The sequence below is a fragment of the Pleurodeles waltl genome, chromosome 10 (genome assembly GCF_031143425.1).
Source record: "Pleurodeles waltl isolate 20211129_DDA chromosome 10, aPleWal1.hap1.20221129, whole genome shotgun sequence".
NCBI lineage: Eukaryota > Metazoa > Chordata > Amphibia > Caudata > Salamandridae > Pleurodeles > Pleurodeles waltl.
The window spans coordinates 420,717,519-420,740,030 of NC_090449.1; the positions used below are offsets into that span (position 1 = coordinate 420,717,519).

The 22,512-nt window shown below is 47.1% G+C and overlaps 1 protein-coding gene across 7 annotated transcripts in view; it reads left to right on the forward strand.

Annotated features, from left to right (window-relative positions):
* The window catches only part of LOC138261581 (septin-9-like), a 533,955-nt gene that overhangs the window by 235,870 nt on the left and 275,573 nt on the right, over positions 1–22,512 (forward strand). For all 7 annotated transcript variants that reach the window (XM_069210671.1, XM_069210668.1, XM_069210669.1 and 4 more), the window contains one exon: positions 10,581–10,781. In XM_069210671.1, the coding sequence (XP_069066772.1) occupies positions 10,581–10,781 (201 nt within the window). The remainder of the gene's footprint in view (positions 1–10,580; positions 10,782–22,512) is intronic.

The following is a 22,512-nucleotide window of genomic DNA, read 5'->3' on the forward strand; positions in this document are numbered from 1 at the left end:
GTGAAGGAGAGAACACAAAGAAAAAGAAGTTTGCTTGTCTTCAGACTCATCAACAATCGTGCAATTATCCATGTAACAGTGGCAGTCTGCAAGGTGGTAACTAAACAGCCCCAAGGAGGGACAAACATAAAGCATTTACCAATGATGATAAAAGATTTTTGAGAAGCAAGCCCACAAACGAGCGAAAGTGATGGGAATGTGGTGGGCGTGGTTAAAAGCCCACAGTTATTACAAGAGGTCAAATTGCTTGTGAGCTCGACCTAAAAATGAGCCAAAACACAAATTTCTGATTAATTGCAGAGGGAGTTTTGGGTACATCCATCAAAACATTATCACAATAGAACTAATAGGACATTTTAAGGCATTTTGGTTAGTTTGTTTCTAGGAATTATAAACATTTTACAGCTCACATGATTACAACTAACTTCTGAAAAATGTATCTAGTTTGTGAAGAATGCAACATAGAAAGTTCTGGGAACTTGGACTACATGGCTCATTGTTTTGGGGGAATAGCCACAAACCCATTCTTTTCAGCAGAGAGGGGTGTAGGTCTGGGCCAGTATTCAGAAAGGGTGCGCTTTCCCTGTTTGTGCAATGGTGCACCTTTAGCAGGTGCGCCGGGTGCAAACTGGGAAATTACACCCTAGTATGAAGATTGCACTGCCCTCAGGGCGGCCGCCAACTCCCTGCATATTCAAAATATGGAAGATGCTCTGGGTTTCTCTGTGCAAGCAGCAACCTGGCTGCACTTTCTAAAGGGATTATACATCCCCATTGCAGGCGGTTGTAGTGAGTGACTGCACCTGCCTGCAAGTTAATGTCTGGAGGGTCCATGGGATCGCCTTTCATCTCTTGAAAGGGCTGCCCTCAGGGGGCTCACTGACACCTTGTGGTGCTCTTTCAGTGCACCTCCTAGTGGCATGCTTGCCTCAGCACCCACGTTGGTAATATGGCATGGGTACAGAGGCAAAGTGGTTCCCTCGTTTGCATGGGACCACACCCCCATTCAAAAAAGGGAATGCCCTTTCTCAATAGTGCTATATGTGTGCCAGCACTGTCTGTATTATAGAAGGGCCTGCACAAGCATCTGCTGCCCCTTCTGTAATACCAAAATGTCCTGGAAGCACGCAAAGCGGGCACAAACACCCATTGCCTCCCCAGGGCACCTGGAGAGTGATTAGGGGCTTGGAGTACGTCACTGGACTCCACTGTGGTGGGGGGTTGCAATACTACATGTGGGAGTAGAGGAGGGGCTTGCACTCGTACCTGCCATGATCAGTGGCCATCAGCAGGTTGCCTCCCCAGCCCTGCCTTTGACTGAGTAAAGTTGTAAATGACGCGAGAGGGGTTCTCGTACAGTTATGCTGTCCGACTTGGGGCTGGATTGATGCTTGGGGACATATGTGGGGAACAGGGCTAGTATTAATGGGGCTCACACTGCAGCACAACAAGGCCAAATGTGGAATGGTAGCTGAGAAATCACATGCAGAGCTACTCACCTGTCCTACATGAGAAATGGACAAGGATGAACCTGGAGGCAACACATCAGACTCGTAAAGGGTCTCAAATGCAGCAGAGTGAGTGTAGAGAAGTTGATCTGGACAGCCCACCATCAGTCACCAGTAACTAACTTTCAGTTCATTGAGCTTCAGGATGCAACCCCTGCAGAGGTGGTTTGCTTTTAAGAGCCTGCCATAACCAACATCAAGTTCCCTTCTCTTCAGATGCGAACACAAAGCAAAATAAAATCCACTCTGGTAGCTATCATCACTGGTAGGCATCGTGGGTGAATGCTGTGCTTGTTTTGAATCCTCTAACATACCAAAGTCAGAAAAGTGATCTGTGCAGGGTCTTCCTTCATGCGAACATAACATTAAATGTGTCCTCCTAGGTGTATTGTGTCCCCTTCAAGGTAAAGGTCAGTGCGCATGGTTGCATTTTGTTGATATTCTGCCTAGAAGTTAAGGTGGCTTTTTTGTTTTTAGATGGTATGTGCCCCTGAAAGTGGTAGCAAAGGTAGGTAACTGTGTCCGACTAGTGTGGTTTTGCAGTGTGAATTTCTTCTAGTTTCATGTGCTGTGTATTATTTTGCTACTTAGTGATTGTGTCCATAAGGTTCCCAATTTCTATTTCTTCTCTTTCGTTGACATCTACCAGAGGAGGTGTCACGTTGACTCCTGAGGTCATGAAGTGTAAACTCAAAATGTCCCATTATATGGTTGGCATCTTTAGTTTTTTTTTCTTCAGTTGAGTTTGGCAGCAGTGTTAAAAGCTCTGAACTGACAAACGTAGCAAGCATTTGCATAGCCAATAAGTATTTAGCCATGCAGCACAATAAACCTTTATCAGAAATAAACTGTGTTTGTGCATTCCTTTATACACTTGGCATAAGACTGTATTGGTCAGAATATCCCCTAGAGGGCACCACAATAAAAATAGCATTTGGAAGAAACATGGTCATGTATCTATAAAGTCAGCCCATAGAAGGCATAAGCACATGTAAAGAGGTAGTCAGAGACCACTGCAGTGTAACCATATAGTCAGCCCGTAGAGGGAATAGTGCACTGCGCATTTTCAGGCCTAGCAGGCCTGCTAGAATATACTACAAACAAGGCCCTTCGAACACAAAAGCTCTCCAGCCATGAGAGAGCTTAAAAAGACATTGAATAGTGGGAGAAGTTATGATTTTGTGATCCTCCACAGCCTAGTGTGAGAACCCAGAAGGGTGGTGGTCCCCTTGTCCTAGGACCACCACAGGTTGAGTTATGGGCAGAAACGTGTTGTAAAAGGAATGACCTGCAAAGCATTACAGGTCCAGTTTCACAAGTAGAGTGAATATATTTTAGGGTCTGCTCTCCTGCTGTGCCGGGTGTGCCGTTGAGGGTTTCACTTGTGTTTTTTCTATTTGAAAGGCACCAGTTTGTACATTTTTCAACTGCTAAACTTAGGAAGAATTTAGGAATGGGGCTGCAGATTTAACTGTGCTCATGTAAAGCGCTCTAATCTTCCAGTAGAGTTTGTGCTAGATAAAGAAATAAAAAAGAATCTCCCTCCAACTTGCAGCCTTTGTCGGTTGCAGACACTGCAAAGAAACATCGAGATGCCTTAGGAGGAAACAACATACCGAAAGCGTGAAGCGGAGAGGCAAAAGAAAAAAGTAGTGTGCCGAAACGAAGGTATACAGCCGATCGTGCTATAATCCATGTAACAGGGTCAGTCTCCAAGGCAGTAACAAAACAGCCTCAAGGCGGAACCAATCTTAAGAATTTACCTAACAAACCAAAGGAATTTTGAAAGGCAGGCCAAGGAACGAATGAAAGTGGAGGGCGTGTGATGGACGTTATGAAAGCACACAGAAGCAGATTACAGCATGTCGAGAGGCAGCGCATACCTGCTGCCTAGGCTTGACCTAGAAAGCAGTGAGGAAGAACGGCAATGGATATTGGTGAGTAGACTTCAACAGTAACTGAGTGGCGAGATGAGGATACACCGAGAAGCACCGAAATATCGAAAGACCATTTTCAAATAACAAAGAGGTCAGTTTTCTTTCTAATTGGGCTTTGACCAGTGAGATGGAGTTGTAAAACGCTTAGCTAAGGTAAAGCAGTAATCAGCAGGTCTTTTCAGTGTTTAAGGATCAGCCGAGATGGAAAATATTACCTATAGGTTTTGACCAAAGTGCCACCATTAACGGGCACAGAAAGACCTGCTCAGAGTTTGCAATGCATGCCTTCCTGAATACCCGAAGACTGTGAGGCCTGCAAAGTTTTCTTGCTAAGAACTTTAAAAATGAGGGGAAAGCAAGGTTGGGTGACTTGCACCATAGCACAAGCAAAACAGCTATCCCTAAAAGCTCAGGGACTTTCACGTGCAGGGGGATTATTCGAAAAGTTTAAGGGGGCCCAGAGAAAGCAGTACTCCTTTACTGTCAAAAACTCAACTTCTGTTGGCCTAGATATTAAGGAAAGTATCAGAAAAAAATCTAGACAAATTCTTGATGCCTCTGAACAAGCATATACTCGCATTACTTCAGGTACAGAGCGCATCCAGTTTGAAGCACTTGGACTTGAATACAGGGTAGAGCCTTTGATGTTGAAATATTTGTCAGTCCAAACCATGACAAAAGGTACCAGAATAAACCAACAATCTTACTCTGACTCAACTCCGAAAATTATTGTAAACATAGGAATGATTAGGATAGGGACTCTGAAGGCGAAAGAGATACCACATACTTCCCAAAAGATGAGTCCACCAGTATATGACAATTAAAAGAAAAGATGACGCCTCAAAGCCAAAATGGCAACATTGCTGAAAAATATAAGGAATATGATTAAAGCTTCCAAAATTCCCTCAGACAGGCAACGAAAGGCCCAGAGAGGAAACGAGTAGAAGAAGAGTTGAAGGGAGGCATATTTGAAGAGGACCCACAAGTTCAGTTGGAACAGGACACAGAATAGAAATACATTTGTAAGGATGTCGAGGCAAACTCAATTCAAAGGTAGGTTGATTCCTACTTATGAAGATACTTTCCACTAAATGGCCTATCCTTATACTATAGGCATCAGATACCTATTGGGTACTCCTGAAGGATAAGGAAGCGAAATGTTGCTTTCCAGTAGACAGTTCTGCCAACTCAGAAAGGGAACTAGTTCCTGTCTCTGCTACTGATTATTAACCATATGGGCATAGAATCAGTGAGCAGAGCAAGCCTCCTCAAAGGCAGTGACCCTTTCAGTTGAAAAGAAGCAATAGGTATCATCTCAAGGCCTGACGTATGTTAGAACATATGTGCCAGTAGACTCACTGATAGTCACCACTGTCTGTAAAAAAACAAATGCTCCAACTTCAACTGGACCGCCTCCGGTCAAGGAGAAGTAAGAAGCTGCAGGCAGAGAGAAGGAAGGTTGAGGGGGCATCAGCAACAGTCTGGAGGATAGCAGATTCAATTCTTTGGTCCGTAAGTATGGCCAGAATCAGTGGGAGGATACTGAACAACTCATGCAGCTTTTAGAAGTTTTAGAGGACTTCAGGAAGAGGTCAAAGTCAGTCATTCAGTGAGGGAAGATTCATTTCAAACAGATGCCTTGAAACATCTCGAAGTGCTGCGGGCACAGGAGGCAGGCAGTTGTTAACTGACACAATATTAATAAGCCATGCTTGGCTCAGAATCTCAGGTGCAAAACTTGAGGTACATTTCCAGTCATAAACATGACCTTAACAGGGGAAAACGTATTTGGGTCTGTAGTGGGTGAATCACTAGAGAAGATAACAATAACACAAGGACCATGGAGGTCTAAAAAGCTAGAGGGACTTTCATAGAGGAGCATCAGACAGAAGAGGTAAAGGACGTCCACTCTTCCACCAACAATCTGCCATGAAATACGGATTCTTAAGTACATTTATAAACACTCAAAATTAATGGTAACCCAGCAAGAAGCAATTCTATTGCTGGAGAAGGAAGGCTACCTGGCTACCATTAATTCAAAGGATGCTCATTTCCATCAAAATAATCCACAGGAAATACCTCAGATGTGTGATGATAATGTTTGATTTCTGTTTGAAGTATTACCCTTTAGAATAAAGTCTGCACGAAGTGCGTTTGCAAAATATCTTGCTGTGGCAGCAACATATTTCTGGCAGTACAGCATACACATATACCCCTCTGACCAACTAGTAAAAGCGACATGCTCACACAGTGCCAGAGGAGCATAAACCATGCAGTCAGGATATAATTAAAATTGGGTGTAAGAAAGCTGGCTCTGTATATACTATATCAAAGTGAGAGTGTGCACAGAGTCCATGTGTCCCCAGAGGCTCAACAGAGGCAAAAATAGATAATACTAGTGCTCTATTTGTGGTAGTGTGATCGATCAGTTAGGCTTATCAGAGGGTAGTGTTAAGCATTTGTTGTACACACACAAGCAATAGAAGAAACACACACTCAATGACTTAATTCCAGACCAACAGAATTTTATATAGAAAAATATATTTTGTTAATTTATTTCTAGAACCACAAGATTCAGTTTACAGGTAAGTACATAAAATGAAAGATACTTTGCATAGGTATAATCAGGACTTTGAATGGAATCAACAATGTATACAGTTTTCTTTAAAATGGCAAAATGCTATTTTAAAAGTGGACACAGTGCAATTTTCAACAGTTCATGGAGGAAGAAAAGACAGTACAGTTTTGCAGTTAAGTATTCAACTTACAGTTCCTATCTCCGGGTTTTAGGCAGTCCGTCATTGGTGGTTCAAGTTAACCCCAAACACCCACCAGCAGAAGCACGGGGCTGGGCGGGTGCAGACGTCAAAGAGGAACCAAATTACCGTGGGTTCCTATGGAGACAGGGGGCTTCTCAGAATCTGGTCAGCCAGCAGGTAAGTACCTGCGACTCGGAGGGCAGACCGGGGGGGCAAGGCAGGAGAGCACTGGAGGGGCCCCAAGTAGGCACCAAACATGCACCGTCATCAGCACTAGGGCGGCCAGGGGCAGTGTGCAAACAGAACCTCGGGTTTTCAATGCATTTCTATGAGGGGACCCCAGGGGTCACTCTGGGGCTGCAGACGAGGTCCAGGGGGGCTTCTCAGGCAAACCACTGGCTGGACACGGAGGAGGGCCACCTGCTGGTCGATGCTGCACCGGGGGTCAGTTTCTCCAAGGCCTGGGGGCTCCGGGTGCAGTGTGTCCTTTTGGCGTCTGATATCTTTGTCCGGAGCTTACGGTCAGTGGGGTCCTCAGGATTCCCTCTGCGGGTGTCGTAGAGGTTTGGAGCGGTCAACCCAGGGTGGGCTCTTGCTCTTAATCGCCTGCGGACCCTTTCTTGCTGGGTGGACCACCTGGACATGAGCCATGGGTGTCTGGTGCACTGGGGTCTGAACTCGGGAATCTGGAGTGAGGTGGAAGTCCTTAATTGTAAGTTTATTTTGGGCAGAGCCACTGTCCTCTGGAGTTCTTGGTCTTGTTGGATGCAGGGCATTCCTCTGGAGTTGGCAGAGGTCGCTGGGACACGTCTCTGGTCCTTTTGCAGGTTCTTTGAAGCAGGAGACAGGCTGGTAGAGTTGGAGCCAAAGCAGTTGTCGTCTTCCTTCTTCTCTGCTGGGGTTTTCAGCTTAGCAGTCCTTGTAGGTCACCAGGAATCTGGTGAGTTGGGTTCAGGGAAGCCCTTAAATACAAGATTTAGGGGAGTTAAAGGAGTCAGAGGGCTGTAGCCAATGGCTACTGTCCCTGAGGGTAGCTACACCCTCCTTGTGTCCACTCCCTTTGGGGAGGGGGCAGATTCCTATCCCTATTGGTCCCTGTCCTCCAAACCAAGATGGAGGATTCTGCAGGGAGGGGAGACACTTCATCTCTGGACACCTTCGGGGTGGTCCCAGCTGAAGTGGTGACACCTCCTTGTTTTTCTTAAGTTTCCAGCCGAACTGGCCACCCAAAGTGGGGGCTTTGTCCAGGGGGCTGGGCAGCTCCAGTAGCTGGAGTGCCCTGGGGCACTGTGACATGAGGCCTGAGCCTTTGAGGCTCTCTGCCAGGTGTTAAAGTTCCTGAAGGGGGGAGGTGTGAAGCACCTTCACCCAGATCAGGCTTTGTTTCTGGCCTCATACGGCACAAAGGCCCTCACCCCATGAGTTCAAAAACTCGTCTGCAAGTGGCAGGCTGGCCTAGACTAGTCAGTCCTACACTAGAGGTTTGGGTAAAATACAGGGGGCATCTCTAAGATGCCCTCTGTGTGTATTTTTTAATAAATCCCCCACTGCCATCAGTGGGGGTTTATTGTGCTAAGTTTGATACCAAACTTCCCAGTATTCAGTGTAGCCGTTATGGAACTGTGGAGTTCGTTTTGACAAACTCCCAGTCCATATACTTAATATGGCCACACTGTACTTACAATGTCTAATGAATGGACTTAGACACTGTATGGGGCATATTGCTCATGCAGCTATGCCTTCCCCTGTGGTATAGTGCACCCTGCCTTAGGGCTGTAAGGCCTGCTAGAGGGGTGACTTACCTATGCCACAGGAAGTATTGTATGGGCATGACACCCAGAGGGGGAAGCCATGTCTACTTTTCCTTTTTTTCCCCACCAACACACACAACATGCAATGGCAGTGTGCATGTTCTAGGTGAGGGGTCCCTTAGGGTGGCAAAACGCATGCTGCAGCCCTTAGGGACCCTCTCTGGTCACAGGGCCCTTGGTACCACTGGTACCTTTTACAAGGGACTTATCTGTGTGCCAGAGGTGTGCCAATTGTGGAAATAATGGCACATTTTTATGGAAAGAACACTGGTGCTGGGGCCTGGTTAGCAGGATCCCAGCACCCTATCAGTCAAGTCAGCATGTCAGCATCAATATCAGGTACAGGGTGTTGGTGGGGGGAGGGGAGGTGGGGTGGGGGGGGGCAACTACAGCAAGTGCCAGTTTCCCACCCTAAGGATTCCCCAAAATTATCAATCAACAGTGGTCAATAAAAGGTTTTTCTGGGGGTGGAATTGGAATCTGTGAAGCCAAAGCTTTTGGACTAAGAGAGTAAGTTTGCCTTTTGCTAGTCACCACATTCTCTGACAGCAAGGACAATAATGAAGATGTTAGCAATGGTGGCATTATGCAGTCTCCTGGCCTCACTTGCTAGGTTATACGTGAGACCCACGCAGGAATGGCTCATCCATCAATGGTCACAAGTGTCAGGTGTTTGAGAGGTTCCAGTGGGTGGCACAATAAAGAAAGAATTGGAGTGATTAACAGTAAACAACATGACAAAAGGCAAAGACTTCAAACACCCAATCCCAACAGTGGCCATCACAACAGGAGCATTACACTGAGGGCGGGGTGCACACTTATAAAATGTAAAGATCAGAGGCCAGTGGGCACAAGAATAAACCATTAAACACAAAAATGTGAAGAAGAAAACGGTGTTCCTAGCTCTAAAAGCATTCCATAAGGAAATAGTTGGCAAAGTAGTGAATCTACAGACATGCAACATGCCAACAATATTCTGCCTCAACAAGCAAGGAGGCACAAACTCATAATCCTTAAGACTAGACTAAGAAGTCTGGATGTGAGAGATTCAGAAGAACAATTGCATTTGCTACGAGAATAAATATCAAAGTCAACATCTTGTGCACAATCAAAATGCCTACATTTCTCATTCAGATGTCACCACTGCCATTCACAAAGGAATTCACTGCTAATGAATGTCAGGAACGAATTTCTTACCTATTTCTTTCACCCCTTTTGTGGTCAACAAATGCAGACCATAAATATGGCATTAATATTAGTAGCCCCCCCCAGTGGGCTTGACAAATATGGCACTCACATCTAATGGTGATGGCAATCAACAGGGTAATAAAGATACTGGTATTCCCACACCTAACAATGCAAGGAGAAAGGCTATGTCGCCCAGAATTAGCTAGTCTCAACCTAGGAATCTCGCTCCTGGAGACTGATCAGAGAGATGCATTGAGGTGATAATGAATACAAGAAGGTCTGCCACACAACTGTTATGCTGCAAATTTGACAAGATTTGCGCGCCGGTGCACAAGGGAAAACTTAATGGATTACTCACTTAACTATAGACACAATAATTATCCGGCATGTGATGCACTGTTGGATTCGAAATCCTCATACGCGTCTATTTGTACAGCCTTAGGTGCATACACAAGAGAGACTGCAGAGAAATGTATTTGGTACACCAGCAGAAAAAAAAAAGATGCTGTGGGAGAACAAAAAAATGGCCCTAACATGGTTTACTCTGGCATCCATGGGGAGCCTTAATCTAATTCTAGCACAACTCATTAAGCAACCATTTTGAACATGCACACAAACTGAAATACCGTGCACAAGAGGTGACTTTTTCTAATCACATTCTGTTCTTTTGTCAATGCACGAAATCATCATTTAGAAAGTCCAGTGTTGGACGTACCACGCGTTGGTGTAGTCATTTGTAGTCTACATGGCTGAATCATATGTATTCGATTTGATGGCGTTGATGAATTAAAAAAAATCTTCCATAAACTCTACATGGCGTTTGGACTTCTGGTTTGAAGAGGAGAAAATAAGGACTAATGTGGATAATGGGCATAAGAAATATATGTGAATAAATCACGCTACTTTGTTTGCATATGTATGAGAATGATTTGATAGCTGTTGAATGATCATAACAGTGGGTACCACTTTGGGTTGTTCCCTGCTTAGAGGCATCTTGGCAACCAGTTTGTATACTGTGCGAGCACCAAAACGTGATCTAATAGGTCAATATTTCACGTACGGAGTTGTGCAACGCTGTTACCACGTGTGCCCTGTTCTTTGTAGTGCCATCCTGCATTCACTTTCATTCTCCGGGGCTCTCGCTGCCCTCAAGAGATGGCTGACTTCATGTGATGCAGCGGTTTCTTTTCTCAGGCTGTGTGATGTGGAAGGAGTCTCACTGTTCTAAGCTCTCCTTTTTCCCGGCAGTGACCTTAGAATACTTGTGCTGTGTCATAAGATGTACTGTTTTCAGTTCCCCTCTGCTTGCTATTGAACACATGGGGTACGTGGTGTGGGATGAGTGTCTCACTGCCTCATTCTGTCTTCCTCTTTTAGAGAGTCGCTTGGAGCCAGCCTGGGCTGGCATGGAGGACCGAGGGCTTCCGGCAGCGGAGGAGGATGGACCAGTGGATGACTGTGGCCACCCAAGTGGGCTGGGACGTGAACCCTTCGGTTATGTGGGCATTGAGGCAGTGTTGGACCAGATGAGGCGCAAGGCCATGAAAACAGGCTTTGAATTCAACATAATGGTGGTCGGTGAGTACCAGAAGGCTCACCCAAGCCGGGCTCTGAACACGGCTCTCTAAAGTCATTGGCAGATATCTTCAAGCTTTAACTTTATCATGTTCGCCTCCGTCTCTGTGTTTCTTATCTTGTTTGCCCCCTTAAATCTGCCCCCCTTCCACTGACTCTGCCCCCCTTCCACTAACTCTGCCCCCCTTCCACTGACTGTGCCCCACATCCCACCACCACCTGCTTACACTCGCGCTGCCTCATGGTTTACACTCCCACTGCTTCTGCCCACCCGCCTTCATAATCCCTGACGTTTGTTTCTCTTCCCCCTCTTTTCAGAGTCCCGTTTCACCACTTCCTGCTTCCTCTCCTAGTGCCTCTTAAATCCACATCCTCGACGTCCTGCCAGGTCCCAGCGCCTTCTAATTTCACTTGCACGGTCTTCTGCTTTCCCACCCACTATCTTCTCTCTAATGCTGCCTCCTTTCCTGCTGCCTCGCCTCACTTCTCCCTCCAGTACTGCCCCAAACCCAGGACACGTTCCACTGGCACCTGCTGCCTCCTCCTACATTGTTACTCTCATCCCAGCCGTCCCACTGCCTGTTTTCCACTTAAATAACTTGCCTGACGCTTCCCTTTGTTACTTCTCCTACCTACCTCACCATTGGCTCAGACGCTCTATTGCCTCCTGCTTCCCATGCGTGGGTTCTGACGTCAGCTTCCAATGTCCGAGTCCGACCACCTCATTTCCGGACTTCTGCCGCTGTCTCTGGCCTACAGCTCCTTTCTTCTGGCTTGGGCTTAGCAGTGTGTCTGGGCGTTCTTCCTGCTGTATTCTGTATGTTCTGGAGGTCCCGTAGCTGAAACCGTGCTGAGGACAGCCCAGCACTGGGCGCATAGAACAGACGTGCCTCCCACATGGTGCTGCCACCTCTAACAGCATCCTGCACAAAGCCGCCTGAGGAAGTGAAATGCCTGTATAGTGAACATCAGGATGTGGGGTCAGGCACAAGGTTTATATTCATAGTTACTGTCTGCCATAGGAGAGGACAGAGATTTATTGGCACTGCCGCTGGTGACTACACGTTTTGCCTTTTGTTCCTTTGATATCTTTTTAATGGCTGTCTCTAGGCGCTCATCTGACTGCTTTAAGCCTTCACTCTGTTTGCCTACATCGGGCCCAGATATCATCAGTTTCAGTGTGCTGGTGACCGATATCTGCACCTGAGAAAAAGGTGCCCAGGAGGGGGCTTTTCCTGCTAGTCACATGATGGCTGCCGGGATGTATTCTGGAAGCCCGGGCCAAAGAGGGGGGTGCCTTTCCCTTGCCTTGAGTTGGTAAGTGGATTCCACGGGAAGTCGACTAGCCCAGGCCACCTTTTACAACAGTGCCCAGAACAACAGCCTTAAGGTGCGGTGGATTTCATGGGAGAATCTTTCTATTTAAGGCATGCAACAGAAAAAAACGAGCATTTCTGACTTGAGTTTGGAGACTTATAACATAAAAACTCACAGCTCGATTGTTTACTTTTCTTGTCAGGTCGACAACCAAACCAAACCAAACCAAACCAAACCGAAGTAGGGAGGCAGAGATATACTGAACAAAAGCGATCTACCTTTCTGACCGAAAATAGTACCGCTGTCCTAGTGCCTTTACTATCACCATTCAGACGCAAGTTCTTGTAGCTTAAAGAAACAGAACTTAAAGAGCTGATAATAAAGGGGACAAAAAGCCCAAAATTTTCAGTAGGAACGCAGTTGTTGGCCAAGCCCCTGTATACCCCCTCCTTCTGCGAGCTTGCATTACTGTATATCACACCAGAACAGTGGCGGTTGGTGAAGTTTGAGAGTGGTGGGGCTGGGCTTGGCCCGGGGTGGGGGGAGGAAGAGGTTCACATTGTGGGGGGTGGGGAGCATGGCAATTTTTTGGATGCTAGTCACCATTTCAGTGTTTTCAATTTGGCACCAACCCATTTTTCTAAGTACAATCCATGTTATTTCCACATTATTGTGAGCTACTTAACACTGATCAGCGGATGTGGACTAGTGAAGAATCAGCCTTCCTTTGCAATATTACGTGATTACTTTAGTGGTTGAGTCCTTCTGTACCCCCACACCCCCTACATGTTATCGTATAGCATATTATGTGCACTACAGTGGTTAGCATGGTTTTAAATCACATATATCATGTTAATTGTACTGTCTGTTTTTACACCAACACTAAGATGGTGTCTGGAGAGAATCTGTCTCCCTGGCCACACAACATGTTTGCACTAACGGATGAATCCATCACTGCCCCCTAAACATGTTAATGGGCAGTTTCAACATATACCGTGTTTGGCATGTTTTTCGGTCACAACTGTGCGCACACTTGGCACCTTCCCCTGCAGGAGTTTTAATGGGTTTGCATGACCTTTGGGGACTCCTGGCCCAGCGTTAACTATATCTGCTCTGTGGCTGGTTCAAGGGAGAAGCCAGAAAATTGAAACACCACGCATTTTGAACAAAAGCTCTTACTATATGGCACCAAGCAAACAAAGCAAGTCACCACATCCCTTCCCAAAAGAGCGCTCCTGTTTTAATTGTATCCATTCCCCATTTCCTCCTTCCATTCGCCTGCTGATATCCACCATTTCATTCTGTCATTTATTCATTCTTTCATCCATCATTCACTCTTTCACCATTCTGTCTGTCCACCCATACATTTCCAGTCTATCCATTCATCTCAATATGTAGCCATCAAACCTATCCATCCACACACCTATCATTCATCCATCCTTTCACACATCCATCTTTTCAGTCACTCACTCATTGATCCATCCACCCTTTCATCAATCCATCGACCCTACCTTTCACTCATCCATCTGTTATTTCCCTCATCCATCCTTTAATCCATTTATCAATCCACCTTCCCTTCCATCATTTTATCTCTCGTAATCTTTCCATCCATCCCCCACCTATCCATCCACCTTTCACTCACCCATCAATTCACTCTTTAATCCATTTTTTCACTCATCCACCCATCAACCCTTAAATCTATGCATCAACCCACTTTCACTCAATTCATTCGTTTACTCATCCATCCTTTCACTCATCCGTGCATTCCTTCGTTCATCCATCTATCCACACTTTCACTCCATCCATTCATACCATCACTCAACCATCCATACCTTCTCATCATCCATCCACCCTTTCATTCACCCATCCACCCTTTCACTCATCCACCCATCCATACATTTACCCTTTCACCCTCTTTCATTCATCCATCCATTTTTCACATATTCATCCATCCACCATTTTATCCATCCATCCACCCATCCACCCTCTCTTTCACTCATTCATCCTTTCTTTACTCACCAATCCATTCTTTTACTCATCCATTCTACATCCATCCTTTCACTTTTACCCACCAACTGTTTTACTCACCCATCTATACACCCTTTCACTCATACATCCACCCACCCTTTCACTCACACATCCATCCATCAGCCATCCATCCATTCACTCACACATACACCCATTCACCCTTTCATGTTATTTATGACCCCCAGCGGACATTTTTGTTGCCTCACCTGGTGACATGGAGGGAAGCTTCAAGCCAGGCGAGTCGGGACTCAGGGATGCTAATTCAAATAAACACACGCACATGCAATGTGCAACAACTTGCTCTTTGCTTCACCGTCCCCACGAGTCTGCTTGCTGGCAGTAAATATAAGGCATAACGGAGCTCAAAAGGCATCCAGCATGAACTGCAGCGTGGGAAGCAGCACCTCGAGTCTGCGCAGTGTGTCTTCAAAAGTCCAGCTCACACACTGCGCACACTTGATTTCGTGGCTTCCTGCTTGTAGTCTCTACCCCACTCGTCACAGGGTCTGGTACCACCCCACCCTGTGACGAGTTGGAAAAGGGTGTGGTGACAATGGTCTCCTCTCACTGATTGACGTGGAGGCCGAGAGCTGCAGGGCTTGAATCTGAAACGCCCAGAGCTAACTCTACCTCCACGTCATCATGGGGTGGAGACTGAACCTTGATGCAGTGTCTTTGCCGAGTTGTGACCTCACAGGCCTCAGGGCTGTGAGATTGTCGGCCCAGCAAAATTCTCTAGACTTTGTGCCTGCCCAGGAAAGCGTCACTCCACTGTCACCACTGCAAGGAGTACGGTCATTCCGTAGTGTAGAGCAGCCTCAGAAAGAGAATTCAACATGTATATACACTGTGTTCATAAGTTGTTTAAAGGAAGCAGTTTCAGCTTTGCTTCCATGCATTGTTTTTCACCGAGAATGTAAAGGGGGCGGAGCCCCGACGCCCCTGAAGAGAAACCGCCACTGCACCAGAACATCACTTCATGGACTTCATTCCTATAAAAAAAATGAACGTGCTTTTATGTATCCCAGTGACATCCAACTTTAATACTGACACAATAATTCGCAGGTTTGTGTCCCAATTATACCCTGATAAATATACCAGGCGCTGGAGAAAATGAATCCAGCGAATGGTTCTGGTCCGTGCTGACTGGGACCAAACACCAGATTACAGAAGAAGTGTCCTCTCCGTAGCACAGGACATACTGCTCGCTCCTTTCACTCCTGCAGTAGTGAGAGTACAGCAACGAGAGGCGGCACCTTCTTCAAACCACGAGTCTAGCTTTAAGTGCCAGTTTTGACTGAACATGGTTTCAAGAAGCAGGAAAGGATTGCCTCACCAGGTGGGTGCAGTGTGATGACATGTGCTTGCTGGAGTCACCTACTCTCCCACTCCCAGAAGGTGGCTTCGGGAGACGCAGTAAATGTGTGCCTCTCCCTACGAAGCACACAGTGGGGCTACCCGCAGCCTGTTAGCCCCGGCGGCACAGGTTCAAAGGCGTTCCCGGATTCGCATGGTCCCAAACAAACATGATGCCCTCCATATGTTCTGTCTTTACAGAAGGGGCCGTGAAATCAGTGGCCACTTCTCTTCTAGGAAAGTGTCCCGGAACTCAAAAAACAGTGCAAACTCCCATTCCTCCTCGCCCTCTGGGGCACCTATGTAACACAGCACCAGGTGAGTTTGCCTTGCTGCCAACATATATCTTTCATGACTTGGAGAAACGTCTTACTGTAGCGCTTGTAGTTAATGGAGCAAGTTATTTGGGATTTCATTGTGATGTTGGCAATCTTCCTGAATATTCTCCACCTCTTTCTCAAACAATCTGAAAGGAATGGACTCAGTCTAGCACTAGTGTTGTGTAGCCCATTCAACATGATTTGTTTTATTTATTGTTATTTTATTTAGGGTTTTTGTAAATCACTGCTAACCACCGAACAATTGAGCGAGCGGAACAAGAAGCTTCTGCCTTGTAGTTAATTGCTGATTTTTCAGGATCGGCCAACTTGGAAGCTGGGCCAATCTTGTGGTGTAGTGAGGGTTACTTTTCTGGAAACCAGTGCCACGTTGTCCCCATCTCTTGTTGGAATCTGTATCACAAGTGTTGATCCAGAGTCGGTGTACAATGGACAGGATGTTGTGCGCGGGTAGGGGGATTAAAGAAACAATAGCAATGTGGAGCTGACGGGGAGAAAGCATGCAGGCAAGAAGGCAACATAAGGGGAGTGATGAAGACCATGGGCGAGAGAGAACACTGCTGAGCTTGACAGAGGTGAGAGAGACGCACACGAGGAAGACAGCTGGAAAACACATGCTCCTTGGTACAGTGCTTAAACAAAAAAAGTAGCACCTGTAAAAGTGAGCAATGGAAGGATACAGTAATGTTTCCATGCTCCATGGGAAGGACAAACACAAACAAGAGAAAGAAAAGCCCCCACACACTAATGAATAAAAAGCAAGAAAATGAGAATGACGATAAAGCCAACCAATGGCAAGCTATGAACAGGGTCTAAACCCACTGTAAACTAAGAATGTTTCACAACAGATAGCACATGTGCTGTCTTACGCAAGACCTAAAAATGGTCTTTTGGTCTTGTCTCTTTGGAAAAAAATAAGTACGTTGGAGAGTTTCAGGGAACAGAAGTTTGGATTTGACTGCAGCAATGGGCATCACTGTTTCTTATGCTGCCTCTTGGCCCTTCTAAAACACGATTAGTCAAGTGAAAAATCGCACAGGAAACCCCAGCTCACCCTCATTTACAGTGTGGTCCTTGGCATGTAACTTTTACATAAGAAGTAGGCCAGACTTTATTTCACCACCCGCCTTCTTGCGACAAAATGGATAAACACGGAATAGTTGACAGAACTAGTGAACGCCATTTTTGCAGGGTCTAACTGGGACACTAAATAGGCCCGGGCACAAACATAAAAGCAGCCCTCATTAGAGAATCATATCGCTACAAAAAGTTGTAATATCAGGGAAATCAACTGTTCAAACCGGCCCAACCGTCCTTAAGATCAGCCCACGATTGCTAAAAACCCAGTCCCCACGCTTACGTGTCAGACCAGCCTACCAGGCACTGAGTGATTCCCCTTTAGGACCATCCGACATTGCCTTTGGCGATAGATCCTACCTGGAAGAGAAAATGATCCTTTTGTCTGTCATTTGTCACACAGACTCTGCTGTATCCAAACTGGAACATGCCTGCCCATCTTTTCAGTGGCATCTGTACTGTTTTCACATTGACCTTATCTCCTACTCTCTGATAAACAAACGCCGCCCATTCCCTAAGGTGGAGCAGTGAGAGGAATGCATTAACCCTTCCTCCAAAGCAGAGGAGAAGAATACCCCTTAGATTATGAACTACCCAGGCGCCACGGCCCTAGTTAGCACATGGTGAGGCTCAGCTTTGTTGGATAGCTTTCAGGGGTGGGGGGGAGGGGGGTATACTGGAACATGGATAAAATGTGTCCCTGCCAAAAGATGTTGATACAAAGGCCAGGAGAGCGTGAACGTCTCCAGCTGTTGGGCTGGGTCCCCAGGACACACATCTGGCTCCCATCATCCAGCTGTGGGTTTCTTGTGCTGAATGGGAGCATTCACTGCATAAGACCACTTCAAAGAGAGAGCTGATCTTGACCCAGAGAAGGCCAGGGAGAGGCGGTGGGTGGCAGGCAGCTAGAGATAAGCGCCGAGAGAGGGCCGATGAGAAACGGGGGCAAAACGGTGGGGCAGAGAATAGGCGGCAGCATGAGTGAACAGCATGCGGTGGCCGAAATGTAGAAAGGCTCCGAGGATGGCAGAGAGTAGTAGCGAGGAGGAACGGAGTGTGGTGGAGAGACGTAGAAGACGGGCCAGTACCACCACAGAAGGAGACAGCAGTGGGCAGTGAGATTAGCAGAGGGTATATCGAGGATTAGAGAGACAAAGGCAAAAGGAACAGAGGGCAGGGCTCACAAATAGGAACCAGAGTGATGCAATGAATGTGGCAGAGGACAGCAGAATTGTGGCAGCGCTGAACTAGAAGTGGGTGGGGAGGAGGAACAAGGGGGGCCTGAAAGAGGCAGAGCAGGGATATGAGAAGAAAGGGTGCAGGGACAGTGGTGGGCGGGGAGTTCAGAGAGACTGCTATCCCATCCTTCGCAAGGGTGCACTGACCTCTGCAGGGAATCTTTGTGTATGTCCTAATGCTTGTTGTGACGGCTGGACAGATGGTCCACACAGTGCATACACAACGGCAGTTGCCGCATACCTCTGCTGTCTTTCGGACGCTGTGGTGGGGAAGTCTTGTATCCTGTTTGTACCCAAGTAGCATTGATGGTCTGTTTGAAAGATGGATATCTCCGTTCTCCCTGTATTTGTGCCTGTGATCGTCTGTCAGACAAAGGACGTCTCACCTCTCTACTTAAATCCAGTACTGAAGCAGACATAGGACGCCTCTGTTACCTCCACCCATCCAGTGGCACACTTGTAGTTACGCGCTATGACATGACCTGGGTGCTTCGAGCCCAGTTTGCCCTCTATGGCCCTTGTGGGCCCGTCGGCCAGCCCTTCTGTGGACTCGCTCGTCCAGGCCTGTACCGCCACTGACAGCTCGTCACAGACTGGGCTCCCTCCTCGCCCCGGGGCAGGAATGCGGCCGGCTCTAATGCCGGGGATTTGTATGCAGGACTCGCAGTGATCCGGGTAGAGAAGACTGTCAGTCACCCCTGAGCCGGTCGCATCAGAGGGAGCCAGGGGAGCCATGGCGGCAAGACTAATTGTGCGGTGAGATCTGAAGCCTTTTCGTGTTCACACACGACAGGCAAAGAAGGTGGATCCCCGTCGGCCATTACTGACAGCTGATGGGTGGAAGTCACCTGTCTAAAGTCAAAAATTGCCCAGCATGGCCGAGGTGTTACAGGCCATTATAGTGCGGAATCAGGGTAAAAGCACACCAGCCAGAGAAAAAGGCCCACTACAGGGCACTGCTCGGGAAGGATAACACGTGGACCGGGGTGCGTGGGCCCTGGTACTGGACCGGTGCTGCAGGGCATGGTGTAGATGCGTGGACAAAAGTGGAACTGTTGGTGTTCCAGTGCTATAACAGCAGGGGCTGCTTCTGGTCAAATTCTGGTGCACTGACTGACAACTCTGTTCCTTTGTAATGTTGGGGCAGAGTTCAGTCCTCTGCCTGGACAGATCGGTACAGCCGTAGGTTCTACCTTTTCCTCTTCCTGGCGGGTGAACTGGCGTTGAAGTTGGCAAGGTCACGAGTAATATTGTGCTTTCGCTTCTGTGCATCTGATTGGACCAAGGAAGGTGGTAAGGAGGAGGGCTATGAAGAGTGGAAGCTTTCCCTAAGGGACCGGCAAGGACATTCACTTCCTGCCCTGTGAGCTAGACCTCAGGACTGGCTAGTAGTCGGAAACTCGAATACCCTTTTGACACTGGCTGCTTTGGGATTAGGCAGGCAGAATCGAATGTTGAGTTTGAGCTGCTACGTTCTGACCCAGTGAGACAGAAAGAAAAGGTGCTCAGAGCTCCCACATCCTGCTCTGTGACTCCAGACTGTGCAGCAGCGAGAGGGGGCTCTGATCTTCGAGTTCCTCCTCTGCTGACTCAGAACTCTGAGGAAGAGAGGGAGTTATGAGCTCCTTTCTCCCTCATTCTAACTGAAGTCCTTGAGGGAGAAGAAAGAGATGGGTTCAGTCAAGTACTCCTGTAGACTGGGCTCCGGAAGGTCCTGCCCTCCTTCTTCCAGGCACCTTGAGGTGAGGAGAACGTCCACACCAGTCTTGGTTACTCTTGGACTTGGCCTATTATTACTACAGGCACACACCTGCTGAGTGGTCAGTCCTATTTCAGCCCCACTCCTAATCCAGAGAATGTATTTATTTGTACTCATTTGACATAAAAAGTATGAATCCACAGATACACCATTTTCAAAACTATTCTTGACAGTAAAAACATATAAAATCATTATACACATAAAACCCTCTACTGAGCCCAAAACAGACTATTAGTAGAATGTGTTGGGCTGTCTCCATATGGCAGATATATAAAATGACATTAAGAAAAATCTTCAAGTGATAAACATTTACAGAAGGCTCATTTAACACAAAAATAACACCTCATATGTATCACAAGAGTGCCTTTTCCATATTGGAGCAATATATTTCAGTCTTGCAATCTCCAGGCCTGGCCAGCTCTAGTCGGATCATTTCAATTCTGGAGGACCATCCCAGATCTTAGTAGTATTTCCATAATTAGACTTGATGATGGCATATCTTTTTAGGATAGCAGTTGAGTGAATTTCCACAGCATACAGGGCCACTTATGGAATGTTTGAGACAAACACCATAACTAAAGAAAATATATCTTTACCCCTCACGCAACTGAAATATTTTTTTAAGGCCAAGCCCAATTGCAATGGCTTTGGAGGTTTGCCCCTTAACATGATTTGACCATCATGTTGGAGATAATCATCCCAATGTAGTTATTTGACATTACAATTTTTAATTTAGACCCTATATAAAAACCACTGATTTCGAGATTTCAGACCTGAAGCCTCATGACCATACTGTTTGTCTTTTCTTCGTTCACCCTTAGATTATGGGTTTCTGAATAAGCTGCTAAGACGTTTGGTTGGAGACCAATTGGAGTGAGGGACATCAGGATTAAATCATAAACATACATTAATAGAGAGATCGGCTTTTATCCCAACTTCAGAGGATGTACATTGATCTTCTGTAGGAAAGTACCATCTTGCCTGGCATGTTACCCCCATTTTTCACTGTATATATGTTGTTTTAGTTGTATGTGTCACTGGGACCCTGTTCTCCAGGGCCCCAGTGCTCATAAGTGTGCCTGAATGTGTTACCTGTGTAGTGACTAACTGTCTCACTGAGGCTCTGCTAATCAGAACCTCAGTGGTTATGCTCTCTCATTTCTTTCAAATTGTCACTAACAGGCTAGTGACCAATTTTACCAATTTACATTGGCTTACTGGAACACCCTTCTAATTCCCTAGTATATGGTACTGAGGTACCCAGGGTATTGGGGTTCCAGGAGATCCCTATGGGCTGCAGCATTTCTTTTGCCACCCATAGGGAGCTCTCACAATTCTTACACAGGCCTGCCACTGCAGCCTGAGTGAAATAACGTCCACGTTATTTCACAGCCATTTTACACTGCACTTAAGTAACTTATAAGTCACCTATATGTCTAACCTTTACCTGGTAAAGGTTAGGTGCTAAGTTACTTAGTGTGAGGGCACCCTGGCACTAGCCAAGGTGCCCCCACATTGTTCAGGGCCAATTCCCCGGACTTTGTGAGTGCGGGGACACCATTACACGCGTGCACTACATATAGGTCACTACCTATATGTAGCTTCACAATGGTAACTCCGAATATGGCCATGTAACATGTCTGATCATGGAATTGCCCCCCCTATGCCATCCTGGCATAGTTGGCACAATCCCATGATCCCAGTGGTCTGTAGCACAGACCCTGGTACTGCCAAACGACCTTTCCTGGGGTTTCACTGCAGCTGCTGCTGCTGCCGCCAACCCCTCAGACAGGCATCTGCCCTCCTGGGGTCCAGCCAGGCCTGGCCCAGGATGGCAGAACAAAGGACTTCCTCTGAGAGAGGGTGTTACACCCTCTCCCTTTGGAAAATGGTGTGAAGGCAGGGGAGGAGTAGCCTCCCCCAGCCTCTGGAAATGCTTTCTTGGGCACAGATGTGCCCAATTCTGCATAAGCCAGTCTACACCGGTTCAGGGGACCCCTTAGCCCTGCTCTGGCGCGAAACTGGACAAAGGAAAGGGGAGTGACCACTCCCCTGCACCTCCCCTGGGAGGAGTCCAGAGCTCCTCCAGTGTGCTCCAGACCTCTGCCATCTTGGAAACAGAGGTGCTGCTGGCACACTGGACTGCTCTGAGTGGCCAGTGCCACCAGGTGACGTCAGAGACTCCTTGTGATAGGCTCCTTCAGGTGTTGCTAGCCTATCCTCTCTCCTAGGTAGCCAAACCCTCTTTTCTGGCTATTTAGGATCTCTGTCTCTGGGGAAATGGTAGATAACGAATGCAAGAGCTCATCCGAGTTCCTCTGCATCTCTCTCTTCACCTTCTGCCAAGGAATCAACTGCTGACCGCGCTGGAAGCCTGCAAAACTGCAACATAGTAGCAAAGACGACTACTGTAACGCTGATCCTGCCGCCTTCTCGACTGTTTCCCTGGTGGTGCATGCTGTGGGGGTAGTCTGCCACCCCTCTGCACTAGAAGCTCCGAAGAAATCTCCCGTGGGTCGACGCAATCTTCCCCCTGCAACCACAGGCACCAAAAAGCTGCATTACCGGTCCCTTGGGTCTCCTATCAGCACGACGAGCGAGGTCCCTCGAATCCAGCAACT